General features: G+C 38.3%; 1 protein-coding gene across 16 annotated transcripts in view; it reads left to right on the plus strand.

Annotated features, from left to right (window-relative positions):
* The window catches only part of ESRRG (estrogen related receptor gamma), a 407,255-nt gene that overhangs the window by 368,907 nt on the left and 14,729 nt on the right, over window positions 1-23,619 (plus strand). For all 16 annotated transcript variants that reach the window (XM_052805607.1, XM_052805616.1, XM_052805613.1 and 13 more), the window contains one exon: window positions 23,101-23,370. In XM_052805607.1, the coding sequence (XP_052661567.1) occupies window positions 23,101-23,370 (270 nt within the window). The remainder of the gene's footprint in view (window positions 1-23,100; window positions 23,371-23,619) is intronic.

A 23,619-nucleotide genomic window follows, 5' to 3' on the forward strand; every position in this document is an offset into this window, starting at 1 on the left:
AGACTATTTCCTTTGCGTTCCGAGTTCCTGAACATTTTCCAGACACCATTAATGACTTGTGCTGAACACTTTGCCTAATAAATTCAACACAAATTTGGAGTTCACAGTGATCGCAGGATTGCACCTAGCACTTCAGCAATAATGAGTAACTTACTGTGTGCTATGATCCTCATATATGAAGCACACCATGGTCTTTGTAACCAAAAGGCCACTGGTAAACAGGGTGCTTCAGAAAGGCACTAGGCAGGGAATGCAGGTAGAGTTGGGGATGACCAGTGCACACACTGTGCAAGATAATTCCATCAGTATCATAAACCTACAGAGGGCAGTGTCTGCCAAGAGCCTTAGATGGGCATTTCAGGAGATAAAAGTCAAGAGGAGAGGGTGTTGACAGGGAATATTTACATACTCATAACCGTAATCAGCCAGTATCAATGACAAACATACAATCTTTCAGAGACCTGCTTGGAGGAAAAAAATTCACCTAAAAAGAGCTTATGACAGGGGGAGATAGGAACACAGGCTGCCGTGGGTCTCCTGAGTTCCAGTGCTACAGCCAACACAGGTGAAGTAGAATTTGCCATTGATAGCTACACGGACAAGTGTACTGTCTCCGTGGTAGAAAGTGGTAGCTATTTATATACTGAATGGCAAAACTAAACAATTTAGGAGAAGCAATGAAGTGTGTCCTATCCAATTAAAAATGCAGTGAGAATTTTAGGTAGGCAAAATGTAATTATTTAATTGGAATTTGACCGGGATGCTTTTCCGCTGTTAAAATAAGTATAAATTACATGAGCTGTAAAACTTTAAATTATGAAAATATTTTGAGGTCTTTGAGCGTGGTAATTGGAGCTATATATTCAACTTTGTTTTTAACCTGACACTTCATAATAGCTGTTCCCTAAAGCAAGTTTTTTTTTTTTTTTTACATTATCGAATATCCCTTAGTGAAGCAAATTAGCAATCAGTCTGGAAAATATTTAAGTAGTACAATCACATTATTTACACAGACACTTCCATTGTGCAGAGGTCTCTGTGTTCCCAAATATTTGTAGGATCACTTCCTTAGCTATCAACATTCACACTCGAACCTCCCTCTTTAGAAAAGCTTTATATGAAAAACCATTTAGGCCAATAGAAAGACTTGCCTTGATTTCACTGTGCTTTGGATCAATCCCTAAATATGCAGGTCAATCTGAAACCTGTGTGGACCTCAGAGCTTTATTATTTGCCTTCTGCTTAACTTACCACTTTTGTTTAAAAGGGGGAGGGGTACTTGGTGCAATTCCTTGCACAGCTTTTTTTATTATTGTTACTATTATTAACAAGGAAGAGAATTCTACTGTGGAGAATTAGGGTCATTTACTGTAAGCAGAATAGAGTCTGCTCTTATCTAGAACCATATTTCAGCCCTTATGGAAACATCAGCATCTGGCCAGAATGATAGAATGTTTATTATAAATATATTATTTAACTGTTTATGTTATCAATATGGTGCAGATAAAAATCTATAGAAAGCCTGCACTTAGTATTTGGGAGGATTTTAAAACATCATCCAAAATGCCTCTGGAAATAGGTTTTCTGATGCTGTGGCTGCAGACAGTGATTCCAGTTGCTCTGTTCATATTGTCCAAAATACACTCCCCAAATAACGTCCCATCAGGTTGAGGAATTCCAGGTATTTATTCTGTAACTTTTGTACTGGTGAGGAGTGTTCTCCTGGGGTTCCCTAGGTTAAAACCACTTTTATTTTCTTATGAAGTCTTTTTTCCCCTCAGTCAGTAAAGGCTTTTTTATCAAGTTTTGCTCTTTGGCTTTTTGCTCACTGCTTTTTAAGGATTGAAGGCACAGTAAGCCCTATCCTAGTACTCCCATTGATACGTTTGTACAGTGCTGAGGAACAGGCTCCATGTTACATCCATACTTGGCTCGTTATCCTCTTATCAAGCTCTTTGCATCCCTTTGTTTATTTGAGGAGACAGGAAGACTGTGTGAAGGCTGCTTAGTCAGGGATATCAGCGTTGTTGGCAGGGGAGTGATTGCCAGTTGAAAAACAAGGCATTATTGCTCATTTTTTCCCTCTTATTAGTTTGATTACATTTGCAAATCAAATCAATCCATCAGACATGATCAGGCCTCGTCCGCATTTTAAGGAATAGTAATCTCCGTCTAATAAGATGCAAATGTGTCACATCGGTAAGTAACCAATAAATCATCGTCTTGTCTTTGGCAATCATTAAATATCAGAACCAACAGTCAATTTTTAGTATTTTCAATTTGCGATATGCCGCTGGAATATAAAGATAGATGGACGTAATTACACAAACCAAACACTATTTCAGTTCATTCCAGACAGCAAATTTAGTGGAAGGTATAACTGGCTTGTCATCACACTACATTATTCCTGGCGGTTCATGCAAAGTTCACAGACAAGCTTCAAATGGACATTGCTTTTTTTACTTCCCTTAACAACATTCCCACTACCACCACCAAACTTCAATAAATGACTTGAAATGCTGTAGGACATCACTTCCATCAGTGCACAAAAAGGCACAGAAAGCGAAACATTACCCCTCTTCCTGGTGCGGGCACCGTGTGCATGTATAAGACTGAAATCCAAAAGTTTCCTAATATTTGCTACGTTCTTCCTCTCTCTCTTCTTTTCTTTTTAGACATTTTAATCTGAAACTTCAGTTTTTCCACTGACACAGAATAGGTTTTTCACAATTTTTGCAAGTTAGCTCACATTTAGTAATTTCAGAACACAGTGAAGACAGCGGGAAGGATTGGCACACCAGCTTCCCTCTCTCTCCTCCTCCCATCCCCATATTTTTAAAGGAGTGGAAATTTAAATTGTTTTTCTTTATCCTTTTTTTAAAAAATTGATTTGGGATTTGGGAAAATTGATTGCCTCATGTGCATCCCAGGGATTAATTGATATGTCTATTGTCCAATTCACAATGTCTTGCTTTCCATGAATGACTCTATACAACAATTTACATGCTTTTCAAGAGAGAAAAAGACATAAGCTTATATCCTGGCACTAGTGGCAAAAGAAACCCAAATCTTGTCTTAAACAGCATAGCTTTTACCCAGATATTTTAGACTGTTTTAATAGGATAGGGTACAGACCCTAAAAGTACAGACCTGCGGGCAGACTGCTAATTTCAGCAAGAATTTAGGCCTGCTGGAAATTGTATTACTGGGCCTTCTTACAGCGCTGAGTGACATGAGACTGAGAGAGTGCAAAATACTGTCTCTCTGCTACGACACAAGCGGCTATGCGGAAATAAGAAAAGAGGATTTTGTAGGCTTGTCCTGACTTATGTAGGTTTCCAGTGCACCAAAGCCAGACAGTGGGCTTACTGTATTTGACCTTAAGAAACTTCTTGCCATGAGCTGCGTGCCCTGGGTGGACCTGCTGTTGCAGCATCCTGTCAGTTATGTTTGTTTTAGCTAACTTGCTTTGAGAAGCTGAACCTCAGGTGCTTTGGAGTGACTTTTCGAGAGATCCTTTAGCCCCTTCTGTGAGAAAATAATTTTCACAGTAGCAGTTTGATTTCATTTGGTAAATGAATTAAATGGAAATTAGGGAGGAGGCTTGCTTGTGCGCACACCTGCATGCTTTGGGTTCCCCATTGTGTTGAGCTCCTGCAAAGTGATTTTGCAAACAAGAACATGTAAACTCCTGGATGGTCACTGCATGTTATTCATTCTTGGCATCAAAACTCTTGTTCTTTGGTGAGGGAAAATTGCAAAGAAGTACTTGTGAGCTGCACACAGTGTTGAATCCACATGCCAGAGATTTAGACAACTTAAAATGTACCATCAAGTACCAAATATTTCTTCCTGTTTTGAAACAAAAGATGTTATTACCTGGTTTTACCTATTTTTATCCTCAAACTGGTGTAAATCTGTAGCAGCTTCGTGAAAACAAGAGGTTTATTCCAGATTTAAAATTAAGCAACTAAGCAACTTTAGTTAGCTCTGTTGTCTTAACAAAGTTCGAGCTTCCTGGCACGTTTTTCCAAATATCTCTTTACATTAACATATTCCAGGTTCCATACGTCAGTTGCTAGACTAATGCTGCCTAGGTCTCTTGCAAAAGTCTCCCGTTTCCATAATCTCCAGAGACTTTGGTGCGTAAAAGCTGCATGCAGAGGCCATGTGCCTAAGAAGCTCAGTACCAGAACCTTATGTTCTGTCTAACCAATTTACATACTACCATGGTATGTTTAATTTGCTTTTTCATCAAATCAATAATGTGTCTAATTGAAAAAATTGGCAGAACTACATACAACCTAACTACCAATGTCAGTGTTTTCAGGAAATCAGAAATGTTGCAAAGCTATGCAAATGACACCTGTGTTAGTGGTGCACCTCTGTTACGAATGTGTACAGAAACAAACATTACTCAGGTGCAGCATCTGTACCAATTGATCGCTATGCTATCAGAATTAATCACCTGGTATTCAGCTCAGAGAATAAAATTTACATCTTAATGTATGACACTTATTCCAGCACATACATGCACTACTAAAAATGGTACTATTCACTCCTGTTTAAAAGTATGCATCTATTTTTATAAGCAAAGCCTAGCAACTCTTGTTCTTAGCAAATTCCCAAACACTTAGGATGGCTGCTTCTGTTAAGTTGCATCCTTTCAAAGACGAACTCATACAGGACTGTGTAATGAAATAGATTTTGTCCCTGGAGTTACATGTCTCAAATTGTGCCCCCACTTTCACAAGAAAAAGGGATTTTTGAGGATCGTTAGTGCTCCGGAGAAAATAACCCATGTGAAGATAAATAAATCAGTGAAGTTTGGCACTGTACAAGATTGGCAGGCCTTCACCAAGATGCTCCAGCAGTGTTGCAGGTGCATTGGCTAGCAGTGTGGAGAAGATTGTGTGAGAACTACACAAAATTGTAGCACGTGCTCTCAGTTCCTCACTGACACGAGTGCTCAGCTAGCGTTGCTGCTGCGAATGGAGCCGTGCTTTATGCAGAGTCTGGTCAACGTCCGTGGGGCTGGCAGAAAGATTCCGGCCAGGTGCACCAACTGCAAGATGAGAATTTTAAAATACTAATTTTAAAAGAAAGAAGTGTGGATTTCAACTTTATGTTCTGTATAATTGCAGAGCTAGCGGGATTTTAAAATATCGCAAAGCCTTAGTCATTAGCATAGGGTAATCACCTTTGCTGTTTGAAAACAATAACAATAGAAAAGGTATTGTACATTGACACATGGAAATTTAATGCTTTTCAGAGAAATTTTTTAGGGATTTTTTATTATGTGGCTAATTACATATTTACATGTAATGGCACTAGCAGAGCCATTACAGTCCATTGGGTAAATAATATGCATTTTAAAAACCATTTATAAATATGTATTTATTTGATGGACCAGAACGGTTTTTTGAAGTCATTCTCATCCACTGAGTAAATAATATATGGATTGCTTTTAAAAATAAATATGTATTTCTCCAATAGACATTCCAGGCAATTGGGTAAATAATATGCATTTTTCAAATATTAAAAAAATACATACAAATGTATAGAAATCTGGCCTAAATATGTATCTTCCTGAGAGATCAAAATGATCTTTTGAAAGGTGTCAGGCATAGCTTTGAAATTTCTGTTTCAAATTGTCAGTCTGTGTCACAACCTAGAGTTAATTAAATGTATTTTATGCATTTTCATACATACAGTATAATATCAATGTCTGTTTACAGTTTTATAACATGAGTGCACTTGACCCTCTTACTCAGTGTTATGAAGTCAGCACTAGATGGTTAAGATCCTAGTTTTACTTTGTGTTCATCTTAATGCAATGCAAAATGTGGGCATAGTCCTGCATCCATAGAAGTACATGGGAAAAAAAAGCAGTCATCTTAGCAGAAGCCATCTCAAACTCTTGTTGTACTGCTCAACTTAAACTTCCTCTTTATGTTGTTCTGGTCTTTTTCTGTTGATTGGCTAGCAGGCAAATTACAAGAAAACATGAAACTGTTTCATCATGTGGGCTTGATTCAGAGCCTATTGACATGAGTAGGACTCTTTCCACTGGCCTCAGAGGGCTTTAGTTCAAGCCAGACATAAAGGTCTGCCATAATCCGTAGAGACAGCCCAACATGAGAAGCTGAAGGCTAAGTCCCTTTCTCGTCTCTGACACTGACTTACCAAATGACCTTGGGCTAATCATTTAACTTCCTTACGGTGAAACCGTGATTTATACCTCCAATTTTGGGAGTCATTTGAGAGCTATAGATTTAAAACATTAAATATGATTCACAGCATGCTAGGATTGAAAGATGTGAGTACAATGCATCACTGGTTTCTTTCTTTTAATATACTATGGGCTAGAGCTTATCCATCCTTTTTTAAACATTCTAGCCAGTTTATCCCTTCATCCATTTCATATACTTTTCAAGAATGTTGAATATACTTTGTAGACCTTTTTTTCGTGAAAGTATTTGTTGTTGTTTTCAAACATTAAATGAATAAAATAGCACAGCAGCCCTGTGAATTAATATATATATCCATAGCTTGCACAGAAAGACTGTGAGACAGAGGGGGGATTAAGTGACTCCAACAGAATCAGAGAGAAAGTCAGTGGTAGATTTGGGAGACTAAATTGTCTTTCTCGTATTCTTCCTGTATACATGTACCTCACGCTTCATCTATGCTTCTGACATCATCTGTGATACACTCCTGAAAACTACTGATTTTAGTAAGTTAGTTAGCTGTTTGACAAGGGTGTATTTGGCAAGTGCCAACTATAAATGATGTGTGCCCTGTGCAGTCAGGATAGCTAAGTGGGATCCATTGTCAATCTAATTGTTACTTTGATACTGAAGGAATGAAAATATAAATACATAGTGAGAATATTTCAACTGGAGCTCTATTACAAAGCCAATCACAGCAGCAGTGAATTATTACAAAAGAGCTTTCGGAGCCATCCCGTATGGCTATTCTTGCACAAATATCACCGACTTGGTGCTGATTTGGCCTTGATACCCAACATTGCCTGAGAGCACAGCAAACGTGATGTTTTGACAGAACACGTGAGGAAATTCTCACCTCCTTCCTCCTCAGATCACTGATAGAACAGATGAAGTCCATAAGGAAAGCCATAGTGAGCGGCTGGTCACCATAAAGAAGGATCAGCAAGAAACAGGCATTTGAAAGCAAATCATGGGACAAGAAGAAAACCAAAGAAACAAAAGATGATCCAGCAGTTATTAGCACATTAAAATTTATTTCAGACCTCTCTAATGGCACATCCATGCTTTCTGTGTAATTTCTAAAACTACTGACAAAATACGTCCAAATACCAAATGGTAGAGCCCAACACTGGTCGCAATAATGTAGAACATAGGGTGAGGAATGCAAAATAAAGCCCGACTCTCATGTCATAATCAAAGTAAAGCTTTCCAGACCACCAAGAGCTGCATAGTGAAAAAAAAAACATGTGGGTAAATTAGCACGCATCAATTAAGGACAGGGCATCACTGGTGATGCTTTAAATAGACCTACTGGTGCCCAGAAGGAAGAAGAGGGTCTGACAAGAGAAGAATGCAAAGAAAGGGAAGGCTGAAAGCAGTAGTGAGAGAAACATGGTTACATTAAGTAGCTCTGAGCATACCTAACAATTCTTTTGTAAAACACATGAGTAACTGAGGTATCATGACTGCCCGCCTCGTCATTACCAGTCACCAGTTTGCTAAGACATAGTGGTGGGAGAAGCTCATCATAATGAACATGAAAGAAGGTGGTGATATTAAAGATCGGCTAGGGAAGGGTACCTGTATGTTAAAAGATGGGAGACTTGAAATAAAATGTGAAGGTGCTGAGGGGCAAGATGGCACAACTGTAAAAGAAAGAGTTTGTATCTTAGTTGCTCTGTGGCCATATTGAATATGACCTGTTAAATTCTCTGTGTAATTAAAAGAGATAGGAGCATTCATACATTTTGTTGCAAATTGATATGATCTTTTTTGTCAGTGATCTGAATAAGATTGTACTATAGTTTTTAATTTAACAGATTAAGAAGCACAATTAAAATATCATGAAAAAGATAATAATCTAAACCTCTGGGTTTTTTTTGCTTATCCCTGCCAAGTTGATAACAAGAGCTGGTGTATGTAACAATTACCTCCACTACTGTAAATTTACTCTAGTTTGTGGGCTGAAGTGTTAATAAATACCTTGCAGTATTCCAGAGGGAGAAGCTTTCCATCTAATTAATAAAACTGGGAAGAATACCCAGGACACTGAACCATATCTTTCTTATTAGTGTTGGCTTCTACAAAGGAGAATCCCTGAATCTCAACACATTAGTAAATGTCATACCCCTGGGTTGCACAGAGACCTCTTGAAAAACTGCTGATTTGCTGTGAAAAAAAAATCACCATAGACTTCAGAAACAATTCAGCTAGGGAATACCAAGTGTAGAAAATCAGTGTAGAGCATGGCATACATTATAGCAGCTACATATTTGTGCCACATTTGGTGAATCTTGAAAGAGAAAACATGCAATTATACCCCCATTTTCCTTCCATTTTTGTCTGTACTTATGCTAATATCTTTCTTTATGTCCGAGTTTGGTCTTACTGCAGTTACGTTTTTTTAGAGACTTAGCAAAACCTCTCCTTTACATGTTCTCTAAACCTGGGTTCTTAAAAACACTTGATACTGATACGTAAGCTGCATGTAACTGTTTATTAAATGAAAGAAAAAACAAAGGGTCACTTGAAGAAGGAGAATCTTTTAAGCCCAGTACTGAAATAAAATTCTTTCACAAAATATGTAATGCTGATCCCCTTTTCCTTTGCAGTAATCCACATTTGGGAAAAATAAACTTCGTCTCACTATGCCTGAGCCAGTTCTGTTTCAAGGCAGTTTGCAGTAAACCGCAAATTAACAAACTAACTTTCTGACAAGCACATAATTCTTTACTGTACTTTATTGAAAATCATAGTGGTAATCTTACATTATGGAATACTGATATGCATTCTCTGACAGACTGGACACTTACCAAAGAGTAAAAATTCATGCAGTTCTTTTGTAGAATAAAAAATGTAGGGTGGTATATGTGTGTTTTCTCACATTATTATCATTATTTTTATTAGACTGATGTAGCAAACTGGTATTACTGCCTCCAACAGAAATAGAAATAACATCTCTGCATTTACTTCATACTTGAAGTTTTTTCTCTGAAAAATGCTCCTGCTGAGTATATTTGTATCTGCTTTTCATCCTACTGATATGAGTGATTGGGAGGCTAAAAAGAGGTAAAGCTATAGAGCTTATCCATGGGGTTCCTGGTAATTTGGCTAAATACGAGTCAACTGAATGGGAAGTGGAGGAAGTAAAAGATCAGCCAATTTTTTTGTCTACATCCAGTTGTCTTAATTTTCACAGTCCATGCTTTAGCTAGGGTCTTCACTGAATTCTGGTAACTTATAAGAGCATAAGAAGGCAATTCACAATGCTGTCCAGGACTCATAGAGTCTAGCGGTGTCTGTATAGTCTAGTATTTTAGATGTTCTAATATACTGTATATGCTTAAACCTTTCAATTTGGGTTTGTTCCCACCCCCATTAAGAATGTTTATGATGCTTCCACATACACTGCAAGGAATAGATCAATTCACACCATGTACAGTGAATACCCGCCATACGTGCAGTTTCAATAAAGCATGTTAACAGCAGATACTGGTCCTTAAAAGACCATATATCAAGCATCCTCAGCGACCCTTTGTGACTATGTTCCCCGTTTCAGGAAATACTTCTGATCTGACCTGGGTAACTACATTATTATTTTGTCCTTCAGCAAGACAGTTTTTTATATTAAAAAAAAATACATCTTTGATAAGCAAAGAATGCAAGTTAACAAGCAGGTGATCCTCATTCATTTTGGTAGCTTTTAGAATACTCTGAGTTTGCTTAGTACAAATGCATGAGTACACAGGCTTATGCCAACACACACTTACACATATACCTGGCTGCTTTTATGTGTATGATAACACCGAGTCTCTTCCTTATCCATTATTTTCGTCTTTCTACAGTAGCAGCTTCAGAGTGAGAGCTCAGTTGCTGTGATTTTGAAATTCTTTGCCTAGGGCACATCTCTCTAAGCTCTTCTGTTCTGAACTCTAATTGTAGGAGTAGGCTCCAAACACCTCAAAGAAAGGCAGCCCAAATTCTGAGGCTTCAGTTTTTAGGAGACTAGGAACTGAATGTTATAGGTCATCAACATATACTGTACTATCTTCAGCAGTGATCAGCCTCAGGGGAAGAGACATGGTCCCCGTAGTAGGCAAAAGCCTCTGGAAAACTTTTACTGATTCCTTATGCTCAGAGATTAGACTAAATAAGGAAACAAAACATCCTTGTCCTTTTAATTTGGTTTTGGAGTATTATAGCTGGAGCTATTCTGGCTGTCCATCTAAGCATCAGCTCCCTCTCGTGAGTTCTTGGCTTCAGTGACATCCTTTGGGAAGGAGTTCCTCAGTCTAGCTACTCTGTGAATGAAGATTTTCCCGCCTTCCTTCCATTTTGAATTTCCTGTGTTTCACTGTAATGGTGCTTGGTCTGTGTTATGAGACAGGGAGAATAAAAGCTTTAGACCTGTTTTTTTATACCATTAATTTATATATACTTTTAATGCATTCTCTCATACATCACTATGTTGAGGAAAACAATTCCTGCTTTATGAGTCTCTTTTCATAAGAGTTTTCCTAGGTATGTTGTTCTGCTGTACTTTCTGTGAACCTCCTCTAAATCTGTCATACTTTTTTTGGAAAGGGCTGAGCCATTCTGTCGTTAATATTGGAAATCAGAGAGTACTGTTGATATTTTCCTTTCAACTTTCCTTGTCTTCAGAGGTGTTTTTAGCCTCAGCCATGAGCATGACACCAGCTTCACAACTAACCTCGGGCTACTGGAAGGGGTACTAATAGATGCAGTTTTCAAGCTAATGTTTTCACACTCTTCCCTGGACTCTTTAAGAATTGGTCAGGATGATGCAGCTCTCCATCTCTTTTTCTCACCTAGAGATCATTTAGTCAGCCTTGTCTCACTCTGGAGGAACTAACAATACATACTTGGAAGGCCTTCTGTCTTAAAGAGGGCATTGGTGGAGGTCACCTCCATAAACTACATTCTGGTGATGCAGGTACCAACATCATATATAATCCCCTTGTTCCTTTAACTTGCACTGAATTTTGAGAAGTATTTTCATTTTCAAACTGAAAATAAAATAATGTCGGACAGCGTTGCATGAAATTGCATCTCTGGTGCTGCCTCCAGTGAAAGCCTATCATCTAACTTCACCTCTGTGCATCTGCTCAGGATAATGCATTTAGAAATCAGGAATGGTTTGCTTTTTTCAGTCTCAGAAGCAAGTGACCTGGATTCACTCTTAAGAATATGATTTGTAAACTTGTTGACTAGGATTCTTCATTTGGAGGATGAGTTGATTTGTCCATATAAATCCCCTTTGTCAAATTTAGTAGATGAACAAAATGACCCCTTGCCTTCTATAGAAAAATGCATAGTCCTTAAAAAATATGCAAATTTTTTTGAGAAGTATGAGAGGGGTTTAGATCTTTAAGAAACCAAACAAATTCCGAACTGAATAAGAGTGAGAGAGAGAAGGTTGCCTTTCTGCAAGCCAACAGCTTTCCCAAGTGTCTCATCCTCTCCCCTCTGTCATCCTGAGGCAATGTGCCTGCATTTGTGTGTAGATTTATAGTTTATTTTTATCTATGGCTTCATCTGTAGGTAGCTATTATAGCCGCCTTGCCTGGATATTGTTTGGGCCTGATAGATCTGTCTGTAGTTCATCAAAGGGGAGCTGAGTGGCTAAAAGCCATTGGGTCCAGCTGAGGATGAAATACGAGCCATCAGCCTTGGTAATGGCTGTAAAATTTCATAATTACACGGCCTTTATTACATTGCATAATGATCCTGAAGCAGTATGGAACAATTAATTAAGATTTTCAACCATGGCTCTTTCAGAAATTAAAAGGTGCTAGTGGCTGAGAAATGGGGAAGTGTCTTGTCCTAAAAGCATTAGGGATGCTTAAGAAGTACTTCCTGGGTACTTAAAAAAAAGGGGGGGTGGGGGAGGAAAAAGAAGTGAAGAAAAAAGACAAGAAAAAGAAGATCAACTAGTTAGGCAGCTAATGTCAGAGTAACGTTTTTGTACTTTACTGCTAGTTCTTAATGTCAAAGCTGGTTCTAAAACTCCTGCGACAGTCACTGCCATAAAGCTGTTCCTTTTCCGTTCTGTAAAAATTTTCATGCCTTTTTTCCCCCGTGTTCTGTTCTAGCCATTTGTCACATTTATAAAAGTTGAGCTCTGCACATTATTAAATAAATGCATGCCATGACTTAGGAGGAGGGTCACTTAGCTGCGTATTGGGGTGTACTGACCAAGAATTTTCTCTTACGCACTTTCTCGTGTCTGAGGCCGTTGAAATTCTTTGAAGATCTCTGCAGTTTGACAGGCATCCCCAAGGAAGACTTTTTTTTTCTTTACTGTTTTGATATTTTTCTTCCTTTCTTTTCTTCTTTGTAAATGCAGCATGTCAGATATAATATAATGTTTTCCATGAGATTGACCTCAGACCTGATCAGAAGTAATTAGATTCCTAAGGTGCTGCAAAGGTGTCTCACGGGTTTCTGATGTACGTACTGAAAGAAAAAGTGTTTATATATGTGCAAGGAATACGCAGGGAGAAACAGGAGGCCTGGACCTGTGCATGTACGCATTACCTGTTGTGATCAATCGCTCAGTATAATTCCGAAGGCCAGCAAATTGTGATCCAGATGGGGTGTGGAGTGCTCGCTGTGCCAATGGTAGTAAAACTGATGAAAAGACAGCAAAAATAACCCTGGTGTTCTCCATACACGGTCAAAACTTTCAGGTCTTATGGGAAGGAATCTCCTTTTCACTATGTGCCTTTTTTCCCCCCTCAAACTATTTTGATTCATACAAGTTCTCGATATAACTCTTAGATAGGATGAGCATTGAGTATTATTGGTTTTAAATTGACTGGTCATCATGTAAGGTCCTATCATTCTAAATATTTTATGAGAAGCTAAGGTTTCCCCAAGGCACCTCTAATAATAAACTTTCTGCAGAAAATTTGGAAAGGATTATGTGTTTCAAGGAGGAGCCGGCTGCTTGAAGTAAATTCTCTTGTTGAGTCATTTATTCCCTTAATAGGAATTTTCTGATCTGCTGTCATTCTTGTTCACACACTGGGTGTCACTGCCTCTAAAACACTTGTCATTCTTTAATGGAAACAAAATAGTCATTGCAGTCAGAGCCGCAATGTCATTCCACTACCCCTTGCTGCGTCGGCAATAGTGAAAATGACAGAGCGGCTCTCAGTAGGGGTAATTAAAATGTAAATATTGATATTTTATTATTTGAAATTACTTTCCAGTGCGGCATTTAATATCTCTCCATCTGTGCGGCTCTGTTTAGCGGTCACTTTAGTGCAGCTCTGGGATGCCAAGCGGCGGCTTGATCCCCGTTATGTCAAAATGCTTGTTGCTGCTTAATTTTGATATCTAATTAAGTGGAAAAGTACAGTCCACACTGTAATCCATGGCATCTTAACCAGCTGCTTGGGTATATTTAGAATTAATCTCCACTATGGAATCATCCTAATGTATGCAATTAAGAGTCTGCCGATGGCTAATTAGGTGTATTAGAATCAGGCAGCTTCCTTTTTTTTTTTTTCTTTCTTTTTTCTCTCTTTTTTTTTGCTGTGTGTGGACTGTTGTAGACTTAAGACATAGCCTCCAGAGATTATCTTAATGGTACATATACACTCAACTAGGTAAACTAGAAATTTCACATTCATGTAGGAGAATATGTGTGACTCTTCCCCCAAACCAGGGAGACTATAAACATAATTTGAATTTTTTGGCAACTGCAGCACATTAAGAAAATCAACTAACCAGTAGAAAAGTTTTAAAAATTGGGAAGAAGGAGGAAGATGTGTAGGACAGTGTTCTGAGCTGTCATTTTCCTGCCAGAGGGTGAAGGGCTGTATTTACCCCAGATTTTGCAACCTGAAGTTTTTGGTTTGGCTATGGAAAGATATTTTAGCTAGCTCAGCACATACAGGGTTAACACAGATATGTTGATTGGATATTAAGCATGGTTGTCTCCATATGCTAATACATTCCAGTATTGGATTCATATTATTAACATGATTGGGGAATTCCTGGAAACCTGACTTTGCCTGACGGAAAGATGAAGGGAGCAGGGATTGCCACAGCTCTCAGTGAGGAAATGACTGGTGGCTTCCCCAGGGGAGCAAAAGGCAAACAGCAGTGACCCAGCACTCTTTGAGGAAAAGTGCTCTCAAAGCAGACCCATAGAGGTTATTAATAAATGGCAGCATGTATTAAATGCACAAGAAATCCCTCCTTTCTGTGAAGAAGAAAAAACCCCAAAACTGATATAAAATAATCCAACAAACTTGGTTTTGAAGCCTAATGTGCACCAGGCTGAAGAAGCTTGAATTCTAAATTTCTTGATATTCCCAGTCTGTGTGTGCAGTTGTTGGGAGGCTGATGCGTACAAATATTTGAAGTGAGCAGTACCTGACCTAATGCTGATCACTGTTATTAGTTTAGTTAGCTTCCTCTCTCAACCTCGTGTTCTTTTTTTTAGTTCAGTAAAAATTTTTAAAAAAGCGATAAGGGTGGGCTCTTTTTGTTTAATTATGTGTGATTGTAGTTTCATTTCTGCTAGCTGAACTCTTTGAAGGATCTAGGTAAGGCATACCATGCATAGGATATGCATGTATAGTGCTGACTATTCTAAGCTGAACTGTGTTACCATTTTCTGGATTGGACTTTGAGAAAGATTCAGCCCTATTCAGGTTATTTGTTGTTTTTCATCTACAGTCTCTTTGCTAATGACAGAATGTAGTTTTTATTTTTTCACCCACAAATCTGGCTTTAGTGTACCCATACTCAAATACATACGTCCACAACAGATTGAAGGAAAATTTGTGTGAAATCAATATTTATGTTGAAAATATGATTGGTCTTTTTTTATATAGGCTCAGTGAAAGAAAACAATCAGGGTCATAAATGCAATCCTACTCCTTTTTCTCCCATGTAAATGTCTGGGCACACAGGTGATACCTCAAAATATGCTAGACATTTTAAAAAGCAGATTTCATATAAAATGCTGTACCCCAGAGGCAGACTTTTCAGGTCTAGGGGCAAAGGCGGTTTTAGGAGCACACTATGTCATATCATCTGCCTCTGCTATCTTCAATAAGAGGACAAAACAACCCCCATAGTCTAACCAAACCATGTTCAAAGATTACAATTTAAAGAACTGCAAGAGTTAACTTTAAATGAGCAGATCAGATCACATATGTAGTGCATTAGAAAAATCACCTTCAGGAATCTGCAAGTTCATATTGCTGACCTTAAGGAGACCTACAGCTACACTGGGCCATATTGGACTGCTAGTCTGAATTTTAAAACTTTTTCATTGTCCCTATCTTAGAATTCAAAACCTCACTACAGAGAAGGTAATACGCAAGAAGTGCCAACAGAAAGAAAAAAAAAAGCAAGCAGTTTACTACTTACCAGGTCTTCCTCTGTTCTCAGAGCATCTAGTGTTAAATCAAAATACAAGTGTTTGGCCTGGCTTCTTTTTAATATAAGGTTAGTATGAGTTTGGAGTAAAGCTATTTAAAATTGTGGAAGTTCCAGTGGTAAAACCAGGCCAAAGGGAAAATTAAGAATTAATCTGTTTAAATCTATTGTCTTATATTTTCTTTTTTCTCAGTGAATACTGAAATAATAAGCTATGAAGTGGAAATTAATGGAAATAGAGTACAGTACTTCAAACCATGTGTTTCCAGAAATGCCATTATAAAGTACTCCATACATGGAGGTCTTACCAAATCTGTCCTGAAGCAAGGGCGACTTACCAGGGTTTTTTTCATCTTTAATGTTTCACTTCGGAGCATTAGCAGCTGAAGGTGGTTATGTGAAGTCAGAGAGACATTCTTAAGTCAGTCACATTTTCCAGCTCCTTTCCATTATTATTGCTAAAGAAGCAGCTCACAAGAACTTGTGCTGTAACTAGAAATACGATATTTAAGAGTAGCTGCCTAGAAATATTTGGGTGGTTAGAGAGGGGTGTCTCTGATTCAAGTACTGAAATCAATTTGAACTATAGTGAATTACATCTCACTATATGCATCTTACCCTGGGAAGAAATGACAAGCTTAAATTGTGCCTGTTTACTGTTATCATGTAAGGTTTCAGAGGGTAAAGACAAACTAGAAATATTTCTAACTGGTATTTAAATTACATTAACACCTTTTTGTATAGCTTGAGTGAAAGGTCACGCTAGACAAGCAGCATCTTCACTGTTTGTAAATGTCTAATTTGCTGCTTTTAAATTGCTGTGAACTTCACTTACTTAGTCCTGCTGAATGAATCCAGTGTTGCAAATACTTCTGACAAGCGAATATTTGCTTAGTGAGAATCCATTGTTTGTAATGGATTGAGAGGGACATGCAGTGTGAATGCATTTTTATTGCCGTGCCATCTCTCTGCTGTTGTTTCAGTGAGTTCAAAGTAGCATTGTCATAAAAGCCCCGGGTTTCTTAGTGCTGTGTGTGGCATTTCCTGTCTTATTGCTAGGTGTTAGTGAAGAAGTTCTTATCACAGGCATTTTTTCGTGTTATAAAATATTAAAAAAAAGTATATTTTGTAAGAACTTGGACAGCAAGAGTTAGGAATACAAACATGCTTAAATAAAACCCGAGAAAGAGCACAGGCTTGGGCGAAGACATCCCGGTGCTCTCTGCACGCGTTTTGCTTTTTGTACTTGCGTCGGAGTAATTCTTGGGCACCTCTGTGTATGCAATCTGATCTTCCCTCTCCCACGGCTGCACAGCTAACAGATGGCAGTCACAACTCGTAGCGGGGAGAGCGCTGCTCGCAACAGAGCCCCAGTGCTGCTTTTGCAGTGCTCTGCTGCGGAGGAAAGCATCGCTCAGAAAAGGCGGTGGTTTTACTGCGCAAAAGTTGCTGGATGAAACTAATTTCTAAACATAACTTGAACTGTAGCACATCAGTTCTAAATAGCTTGGAAGCTGAATCCAGCAAACAGCGTTAAGTTGAGCCTTTGGCTATATTTCTGGTCAGTTGTAGTTTCTGCTTTGGGATTTGATTTGTGATTTTCAAGTTTGGGCAAATACCTGTGCTTTTTGTTTCATGAGCTGACACCTTTCACACGGAAATCCTCAGTTGTACTTAAATTTCAGCTTGCTATGGCATCACATGCAGTTATTAGCCCTTCGACCAGGGGCTCCATGAGCAAATGGGTATGGGGAAAAAAAAAAGAAAAAGGAAAAAAAAAATAATGGGTTCACTCTGGTATAATGAGTCGTATCTGTTTCCGTTCCAGCTTTCACCAAATTTCATCCATAATCTGTGAAATATGTTTAGTGATTAGTGAGAGCACTCTCCTTCTGTTTAATGGCTTTCGTAATAGCTGAAATGTTTGTGGGTCTTGATGTATATTTTTAGACTACAGAGTATTTTGAAATGCAGTTAAATCTGTTTTTTCTTGGATTAATATAATAAAAAGGATCTCTTAATTAAGATCTATGGGGACATTCAGCTCTAGATGTACCTGAAGAAAATGAATCATGCCATCCTCTTCCTTGGATTTCTGAGAGAATAATATTAAGCGGCAGTCAGGCTATGAAGGTTTCCTTCAGCAAATACCATGATCATGTCTGGAAAATATTATGTAGCCCTAGCAGAAATTTCACTGCTGAAATTTTCCTGGCCTTTGTTTACATCCCTGGAAGCCAGCTGAAGTTGTACGATGGATCTGGGCAAGTGCTGAGAGTGTGCCAGGAAGGGAGAGGAGGGTGGAGTGACAGCTGTACATCCGAGAGCACACTGGACCTGAGTCTGATCTTGAAATGGAGTGGAGTTTCTTTACGTTCACTTCTGTGCAGCCGGGATAAGCATTTGGCCCACTGTTTGTCATTTGACCATGAGGCCGTGCACTCTCTAAATAAAGTAATCTGGGCTGAAAGCTAAGTTTTTTTAAAAAGTGTTTACAACGTCAGTTTGTTCTTTTGACAGTGGTGACTGTACATCATTTTTTGAAATCAGGAAATTGCGCTGGAAACATCAGTACCCATAGAACATTTAGAAGGAAGTTAATCTATCAAAATTAAGCGTAAATAATTTAAAAATCCAGCTCTGGTATTTCAACTGTGTAAATATATTGAATCTGCAACACCCTAGTAAACATGTCCTTTTCAAGCACAGCTTTGATTATACAAAATGTAAATGAAGATATTTGAAGTACAAACCAGGGCAAGATGGAGCAATATTTTACTCATAAAACTAACATTCACAAAAACAACTGGTAAAATAAATGGGAGGTGATTATCAGAAAAGGCGAGCAACTCCCAGGTTTGCCAACAATTTCATACCTGGTTTGATCAAATATTTGGATTTCTAAACAATGTAACAGAGAGGAAGGGAAGTTCATTCCCTGCAAAGTGAAATAAACTAGGATTCAAGTCAGAGTAGCCTGATGTAAGCGTTGCATCAAAAGTTTAAGGCTGAAAATAATGGTAGGGTAAGTCCAGCCACTGTCTTTTTTTGTCCAATAGGTCTCGGAGTGCTGTGTGCAAGGCACAGATCTTACTTTGGCACTTGACCATCTGCAGCTGCTTCACTCTAGCCCCTAGTGAGTTAGTGTCCATGAAGTCCATCTTAATGAAGTAGAGGAAAGGGTCTTCAGGAATATAAAAGATTTACCCTGCTTAGCATGGAGCTGTGTGCAGTGTGAAATAGAGAGCAAGTAGTGCATGTGCTGATATTTGAAAAGATCTGTGGTTTAAACAGCCCCATCTAAGAGACTGTGAAGGGTGTTTGGAGCTGGCTTGGAGTGCTGAGCGCTGCAGAGCGCGGTCAGCTCGCCGCTGGTTGCTCCCATAATAAAAATGCTAAGGCCTTTTTACCTATTTATTTCTGCTTCCTTTGAGCTTCGGGTTTACTGGTATGCGAAAGGAAAAAAAAAAAACAAGCATATGTTCGGTTGCTCAATCAACCTTTTCTCAATCCACACTCTGTGATCTCAGTGAGTCATTACAGCATAATTACAATTTGAGTGCGATACGCTGTTTGTAGAAAAGTATCTATTTTTAGCTGAAGAAACACTACAGTCCCTGAAAGGAGCAGAAAGAAAGAAAAAAAGGAAGGCAGAAAATCTGTAACCAGCAAATCAATGCTATTGTTAACTGATATTACGAGACACCCTGTAGATATACAATGCTTGCGTTCAGCCACATAAAAACCACACTGAAAAGAATGCCTACCAGGGGTTAAATTCATATGCCTGCGCTGCAGCCTATTTCTGTCAACACTCAGCTGAGGAAATAAACATTTATGCTTTCTGAAATGAAAGTGTATTTTTGAAGACTAGCCGTCAGATATTTTTTGCCCTTCACACTTTCAAATGCTTAGCCTTTTTTGTAAGTTGACTGCAAAGTGCATCAGTTTGCTCGGCAAAAAGAAAAAAAAAATCTTGACAAGTGCCCATGGCATCATCGTCAAGCACACGAGCATCTAGTAGAAGATGGCAGGAGGGTTGGCACAAAACATGCTTCCTTCAAGCTTCTTACCTCAGGGGTACCTGACTCTTGAGAAGCCTTTCAATCCTTCCAAATGACGTTATTGCAAACTGTCATCTGGTTTATTTGGAGTGAGCTGTATCGCAGATAAACATGCTATTTAACTGCAGGTCAAGGTACAGAGTCATTCTGCTAGCAAATGCCTGAGATACATTAAATGGCATTGACTTCGGGAGGGAGATGGAGAGAGATCAAAGTTGTCACCAATATGGTACGTGCTAAGGGGGAAGAAGGTACACAACATTGTACTTTAAAAAGCCGTTATGCAGTTCTACATTTAAAATGTTGACCTGCAAGACTCCTAAGGGTTAAGGACCCACACAATGCACGGCAAAGTTCAAAACCACACCATCCTGCAGCATGTCAGGGCCGTTTGAAAAGGGCTTACAGCTGTGACTGGGGAGGCTAACACTGGTCGAGAAACCTGGAAGTGTATTTTGTCTAATTTGGAGAGTTTTTTAAAAATAGTTACATTTTAAAATAGAAAATGTCCACTTGTCACACAATGTGGTTGATCTAGGGGATTCATATAACAAAAGCTCAACAGAATCAGAGCACAGTTTGGCATGAAATGAGTATAACCTCTTCCAAACACTTAAAAATAAATCTCTGTACGTAAATACATATGCCTGTGTAATCTATTCTTTCAACTGTGACTTGCTGAACATCTTTTAAAAGGGCATTGGTGTTATACAACAGACATGCCGGGTGCTTTCACATTTTCTGAAAAATCAAAACAAAACAAAAACAGATTAATTACAACTTGATGCAGCTTTACATTCCCATGAGGGATGCCTTTAAAAGTTAAAACATGCTTTCACTGAGCAGGCTTTCAAGGGAAAGTTACTTCGATCAGGAAGAAAATAATCGTGTTTATTGGATTTATTATTGGAGAGCAGAACAGTGAGGTTTATATTTGCTAGTTTTTCTAGAATGTAAAAAATCTCTTGATTTTTTTATGTGTCATATAAAAACAATTAGTATATTTACTGCACCAGAATGCAGATTTTTCAGGAGTGCAGTACAATAAATTATAGACAACATCCCATTTTTCCCCCTCACAGGGCACATGTAATTTCCTTCGACTGTGGCACACAATAAATGTTATTGAAACATAGCATTATTTGTTTAAAAAAAACCAGAAAAACAAACCTGTGCTAAAATAGATAAGTAAATAAAAGAAGGAAGTTGGGAGTTTTCAGAAGAAAAAAATATAGAGAGAAATTGCAGGTTAAACTTTTTTTAATCAAAACTGATTTTATTGCTTTTTGCTTAATTAAACTCCTCAAAGTGTGTGAAACATTGTTATACCTGAAAAATTGTTAATTTGTAAATCACAGGGACAAAAGGGCTCCACTGCAACTTTAAAGTTTCTATGCACGTAAATGTCAATAGAGTGCCTTCTCCATCATCAGCACTAAATTCACATTGATGCCTCTTTTCTTCTCTGTATTGATCCTTCCATGAGAACGTAGATTTGTATCTGTTAATTAATGCGTCCTGAAACAGCGTTTGTATTAATCAGGCAGATAAGAAAAATTGGATGCCTGCACCCTCATGACAACCGTAAAAGTGCTGGCCCTGATAAAATCGTGGATGGACCTCAATAAAAAAGTTCCTCCTTCCACTCAATAAACTAATCATCCTGCTTTTAATTATTCGGCAGAAAGATGTGTGGAGATTGGAGAATGTGTAAATCTATTTACTAACAGCAGTGTCTGGGAGGGAGAATGGGGCTGTCACAGGACGGTGCTGCAGGCTACGTTCTCTGTCCATCTGCTACTGCAGAAAAACTGGTTCTTGAAAGACGGGAAGGAACAGAAATGTTGAAGCTAATTGAAATCATGAATTCCTCCCTATAACCTTTCAAATGATTATTTCTTCTCCATTTCCCTCTTACTTATTTTAATCTTAGATGTGTTATTTTCCATTGTCACCTCTTCAAGGGTTTCCTGTTGTTGTTGGCTCAGTTTTTGTTGGGTTTTTTTGAAGGCAGAGAGCTACAGTTCTATCACAAGACTCAAAAGACAGTAAGAGAAAATGAAAACAAATAAGGAGGGGGGAGAAAAATGAGAGAGAGCGAGCATGCAGCCAGTTTTATGTTTCATTTTTTATGGATGCCTGGTGGTTTGGATGTGGGGTTTTCTTTTTTATTGTATTAGTTTTGCTGCTTAGTGCTTAGAGAGAAAATCTTGTTTGGAGTAGATGCCTTGCAGATTTGCCAGTTTATGATATATTCCTGCTTGACTGTAACTCTTGACTTTCAAAACAGAAAAATGCATTTAAGTGCAATTGAACGCCAAAAAGAATGTTCTTACAGCAGGAACCCTGTCAAAGGACATGTAAGCAGCTTCATAAACAACTAAATGAAAGCCTCAGACATGTCTTAAGACCCTTTAAGAAAAGCTTGACTAATCCCCTTTGATGATTTTATTAAGTACTTGCGGTTGATGGTGCCAACTGGCAAACTACTGCATTTCACCAACAGGCCAGGAAAATCACTTCCTCTCCCATATTGTTTTGTAGCTCCTAATGTGATTGGGATATTAGCAGTTTGATATAATAAATTAACAGGTACTGTAAACAAGAGTCTGAAAAGGTAAGACAGTAAAGATGTTTGCCCTTAGTGATCCTATTAGGAAAGGCTGCAGGGGGGGGGAAGAAAAAAAGCAAAAGTTAAATTCATTAAGAGGCATTTATTAAATTTTTGGTTGCCCTCAGAAAAAGGATGGTGTGACTGCTATTCAGTTGGCACTTCAATATGCCGCCCTGTTATTTCAACAAGTGTAGTAGAGGCGGGAGCCGTTATGGAAGTAATTACCATCTTTTCTGAGGAGGGTAGGTGTTACTTCTCTTTCCCCTGAGGTTAAAGTTCAAAGAGAATTTTCCTCTTTGTGATAATCACCTTAATTCTATTAAAACATCAAATCTTCACTTTAAAAAAAAGGGGGGGGGGTGTCTCCTAAATTATCCTTCTTGGTTTATAGTAACGATGAGTAGAGTCATCAGATCCCTGTTTCACAGCATCAGGTTTTAGAACTAAGCATGAGTATTTCAGAACAAAGGCGGCGTCATACAAATCACAGACTATCACTGCAATACTCCCCAAATTAATATGATTCTTACAGAAAGAGCCTGCAAATTCCAGATTGTTTATAACTTCATACATTGACTAGAGAACCTTCGATTTTATATTGATACACTTTCCTGTAGTAGGATGGGGAGGAGAGGCACAAAAGCAGAAGGGAGAATAATAGGCGACGTACATGTTTTATCACACTGTATATAAAAATAAATCAAAAAGAGGAGCAGATTTTTGACAAATCCAAACGTGCTTAATATTTTTCCTGTATTTTTTTCCTATTCAGGATTCTCTACTTTGTCTCTAGCTGACCAGATGAGCCTTCTGCAGAGTGCTTGGATGGAAATTTTGATTCTCGGTGTTGTATACCGGTCACTTTCTTTTGAGGATGAGCTCGTATATGCTGAAGATTATATTATGGATGAAGACCAATCCAAATTGGCAGGCCTTCTTGACCTTAACAATGCCATACTGCAGCTGGTAAAGAAGTACAAGAGCATGAAGCTGGAGAAAGAAGAGTTTGTCACCCTCAAAGCTATAGCACTTGCTAATTCAGGTTGGCAGAGTGGCATAACGGTTGCTACATTTTTAATATGTCGCTTTCTTTTTTTTTTTCCTCCATAATACTTTCTGCATGCTTGTTTTAAACATGGGTTTAGAATAAGAAATTGCTAATCAGACTTTAGTCTAAAAGACAACAAACAAAGCAGTTCAAACTAAGAAGAACTTTCTGGTTCTAAGTAATTGTGGAATGTGTTCCTAAGGGAGTGGAGAATACTGCACTGTATGATTTGGAGAGTATTTT

This window comes from Harpia harpyja, chromosome 13, assembly GCF_026419915.1.
Source record: "Harpia harpyja isolate bHarHar1 chromosome 13, bHarHar1 primary haplotype, whole genome shotgun sequence".
NCBI classification, from domain to species: domain Eukaryota; kingdom Metazoa; phylum Chordata; class Aves; order Accipitriformes; family Accipitridae; genus Harpia; species Harpia harpyja.